The sequence below is a fragment of the Cannabis sativa genome, chromosome X (genome assembly GCF_029168945.1).
Source record: "Cannabis sativa cultivar Pink pepper isolate KNU-18-1 chromosome X, ASM2916894v1, whole genome shotgun sequence".
Classification (NCBI taxonomy): Eukaryota; Viridiplantae; Streptophyta; class Magnoliopsida; order Rosales; family Cannabaceae; genus Cannabis; species Cannabis sativa.
The window spans coordinates 44,974,879-44,978,908 of record NC_083610.1 but is presented as its reverse complement, the minus strand read 5'-3'; the positions used below and the strand labels follow the sequence as shown (position 1 = coordinate 44,978,908).

Genomic DNA, 4,030 nt, shown 5'->3' with positions numbered 1-4,030 from the left:
TAATAATTGAATTCGGCTATTTCCTGTTGACATTATTTTGGCATGAGCCAAGTTGTATGCTCTGATACTATGTAAAGATTAAAGAATATTTTATAAATTAGAAATATCAGTTCAAAAGAAGCGCTAAGTAGTAAGCTTTTTTTTTTAATCTATAAGAGAATAAAGGGAAATCAATAAAGCAATTGGTTAGAGCACTTTCAACCGCTTTTTTACTCTACCCTTTATAATACATAATTAAAATTTTACTTTTTCTATTTTATAACCTTTTACAGCCCACTATCCATTCGTTTCTTTATTTTTTGTTTATATTTTTTTTGATATCACACTACAAGAAACCAACTTTTTAGCAACAAAATTTTAGCTACCAAATATAGTTGGTAGCAGTTAATTAATATTAGTTACTAAATTTTCGTAGCAAAATGATTTTGTAGCAAGTTCTAATAAAAAAATATTATATGAGTTTCCTACCAAATATTTTAGTAGCAAATTTATATTTTTAGCTACAATTATCTTTGGTAGCTAACATTTTGAGCACTAAATAAAAATTTGCTACTAAATTTTAGTAGCAAAATGAGTTTTAATCAAAATGACACTAAATATGCTTGTTACTAAAAATTTTGGTGGCATATGAATACTTTTAGCTACTACTATTTTTTGTAGCTAAAATTTTATATTGGCGTAAAATATAAAGTTGATGCATTTTGTGTATATTATTAGAATTTATTGCAATTATAAATTTATTGCTACTAAATTATATCATATTTTTACAATAGCAAATAAATATTTCTAGTTAAAGTGTTTTATATGTATTACTAATTAATAAATGTAGAATATAATATATTATATATGTAAGAATAGTAAACATAAAAACATAATTAAATCTGTACTTGTGCTCCAAATTAAAAAAATTAATCTATATTTTCTTAAAAAACAATATGTATATAAATTATATTTTGTTCTAATATTAAAGAAAGGTAAAAAGAAATAATTAAATTTATAATAAATGAACAAGATAAACTAAATTTAAAAAATTATAAACGCCATATAAAAAATTGAAAGAAAAATAATGTAATAAACAACTACATAAGTCATATAGGATATATATAACTTTGTTGAAACAAAGATACTAGATGGACCCTCTAATAAGCTTCAGTAAAAATTTCAAAGAAACCAACATAGATAAAAGCATCTTAGGGAAAAAAAAAAACACTTACTACCTTAAAACAAATTAATAAACTGAAAGGTTTGCATAACACAATAACAATGTTTCTTTTATTGTGATCACTCAATTAAAGCACTCCATCTTCTGTAATTTCTTCTAAAAATTGGTCAGCCCATTCCAAACGAATTTCATCAATTTCTTGTTTTGTATAAGTTTTTTTCCCATTCCACTGCAATGAGTAAGGTAAGTATTAGTTCATATAGTAGTATTTATAATAAAATAGAAAAATATTTTATCATAGTGTATATACCCCAAATATATATATAACTTACTTGAGTGGTTAGCCAATTGATAGGTCTAGAATTCATGCAAAATTCACGCATGTATCTCATTACATAATATCCACACTCAAAATCCGATATTTGTTGAGGACACTGCACATATTTATGAAATAAAAACACATAAATATTTTAAAATTTATAGAATAATTACTATATTGTTATATTAATGTAATTTTATTTTACAACTTACTTTTATAGATTTCCATGTAATGCCAGACTTTTTTGGCTGCCTATTACTGGAAGCATTGTAGTAATCAAAAGTCCTAATAAACAAAAGAAATATTAAAATAATTTAAAAAAATAAAAATTAAATTAGACTAAACCATAATATTATTTAACTTACATTGCCATTAGAGATTTAATTTTATTAGGCGGGGGTAATCCAATTGAGTCAAGCCAATAACATGTTTCACGCAATACATCAATAATTGCTAGCATCCAATGGTCTCTGTTGACCACCAAAGTAAGATATTATATGTAAGTCAAATATATTGATAACATAAATAGTTAACTAAATAATTCTTACCCAGTATTAACAGAAAGCAACCAAAATTGTCCTGCTTCTGTTCCTTCCATGCGATCTGCCATTGTCATTGCATTTTGTGCTTGACATGAATCCAAAGCTAAAATTGGATGAAAGAAACGAAAATATTGTGCTCGATTTGCCTTCACCAACTTTTCATGTAAGATCCTAAATATTACAATTAGATTAATAAGGAAAAAATATTATTTAGTGCATTAAGTGTAATTTAAAGATAAATTTTTTACCTAATGTAAAATACTATGCAAGCAGCTCCAATCCGTTTCATAGTGCCTAGATGAATTACATCAATAGGTGAAATATGTAAATATTCATCATTATCCAAAATTTCTGGGTCCATGACCATGGAAAAAGTGTGTGAAGCTTTTATAAATCGAACAGCTAGTAATGCAGCTTTTACACCCTTTGGAGTGTCCTTAGGAATCTCAAATTTAATTGGAGAATCTCGCACTTCTTCTAAATTTGAGGACGATTTAGTGGGTTTTTGTGAAGATGAGGGTTGATCTTTTTCTTTACTTGGCTCCAGTTGCGTGAAAAAACTATTTTGTTTATCCTGAATCAAAAAAAAAAATTGTTATAATTTATTTTAAAGACATGAAAAAAAAATATGTGAGAGTAAATTTATGTTCTAATAAAACCATTGATGGAATTCTGATTGGTGACTCTGATGATCGTTCCTCTAATAATCTGCCTTGTTGTGATTCATAGAATATTTTCATATTCTCTTGAACGATTCTTGCAACATTATTATCTTGATCCTTCCTTAGATCTTCAATGATTTTCTCTAATTTGTCCAAACGTTCTTCTTCAATCTCTTTATGTTTGGATGATAATTCCACTGAGATCTTTTTTCCAGGTGTAGGACCTAAACCTCGTAACCAACCGTATTTTCCTTCACCTAACACCTGCCTATATATAGCAGCCTCATCAACTACTAGTAGCAAGCCATCTTCAAATTGAATAAGTTTGTCTCGTCGCAACTCAACCATTTCATTCTACAATAACAATAAAATAATAATTTATTACTTTTACAAAAACGATTAAATAAAATTATTAACTTTTAAAGTTAACATACATATTTTTCCTTGGCTATTTCATTGATCCATCCATTCTCAATCGTATAATGAGTTTTTCGAAACATTTCGATCTCTCCACACTTCATAGTTTGTTGTTGTACTTCATCACCTATGCTTTGTTTTGATTTCTGTAATACATTTAAATAATAAATAAAATTAAAATATAATAATATTTTAATGCTATTATACGAAAAAAAATACTACCTCTTCATGTAAGTATTGAATAAAGGATTTTGTTCCACCAGAATGCATAAAAGAAACTTTTGCTCTATTTTTAGAACCTGCAGCTGACTTTTTCTACATAACATATTTCATGTCAGTATTAAGAATTTAAAAGTATTAAATGTGTACGAATTGAAGAAATATTATGATACCTTCCATTCTTCATTAGAAAAACAGTTTTTACACATCCATTCCCAGTCTTCGTCTGTTAGCACCAACTTTTTAGGTCGATTTTCTAATGGATTTTTACCTTCCTCGATAAGAGATTTGTATTTACTGTGGCATTTGTTACGGTAGCCCCTATATCTCTCTTGACAATAGTGATTGCAAATAGTTTCGAGGTATGGATCTTTTTTAAAATCTATGTCAAAGATGTCCTAAATAAAAGATAATTATTAAATGAATTATAAAATTATAGCTTTATGTACATAAAAATTGTACTATAAATATGTATACCATGATGCGAGCATATACTGCTTTCTTATCTTCTGGAGGAATTTTGGCCCAACCACTATACTGAAGTGGAGCATGATGACGTACTTTTACACCAACAGTGTTTCCAAATATAGTTGCATTTGGCCCATACACTCTAAGTTCACCTTTCCTATAAGAAATTATTTTCTTACTTGTATCATTTTTTGATGAACGTCTAACTCCATCCCCACGAGTAGGGCCACGGGTGTTCTTC

The 4,030-nt window shown here is 27.5% G+C and overlaps 1 protein-coding gene across 1 annotated transcript; it reads right to left on the bottom strand.

Moving 5' to 3' along the window:
- Nucleotides 1–797: 797 nt before the first annotated feature.
- Nucleotides 798–3,057, bottom strand: LOC133032616 (uncharacterized). Its single transcript, XM_061106641.1, has 7 exons — nt 2,683–3,057; nt 2,272–2,597; nt 2,030–2,194; nt 1,847–1,951; nt 1,694–1,766; nt 1,495–1,596; nt 798–1,391 (listed from the first exon to the last, which is right to left on the bottom strand). The coding sequence occupies exons 1-7, from the start codon at nt 3,031–3,033 to the stop codon at nt 1,290–1,292; spliced, it is 1,224 nt and encodes a 407-aa protein (XP_060962624.1). The 5' UTR covers nt 3,034–3,057; the 3' UTR covers nt 798–1,289.
- Nucleotides 3,058–4,030: the final 973 nt, after the last annotated feature.

Excerpts from the sequence above, each read along its gene's own strand:
- LOC133032616 (XM_061106641.1), bottom strand. The coding sequence starts at position 3,033 with ATGGTTGAGTTGCGACGAGACAAACTTATTCAATTTGAAGATGGCTTG. Across the intron at positions 2,598-2,682 it reads CAATCAGAATTCCATCAATG|GATAAACAAAATAGTTTTTT; the intron begins GTTTTATTAGAA and ends TTTTTGATTCAG. Across the intron at positions 1,597-1,693 it reads TTACATGGAAATCTATAAAA|TGTCCTCAACAAATATCGGA; the intron begins GTAAGTTGTAAA and ends AAATATGTGCAG.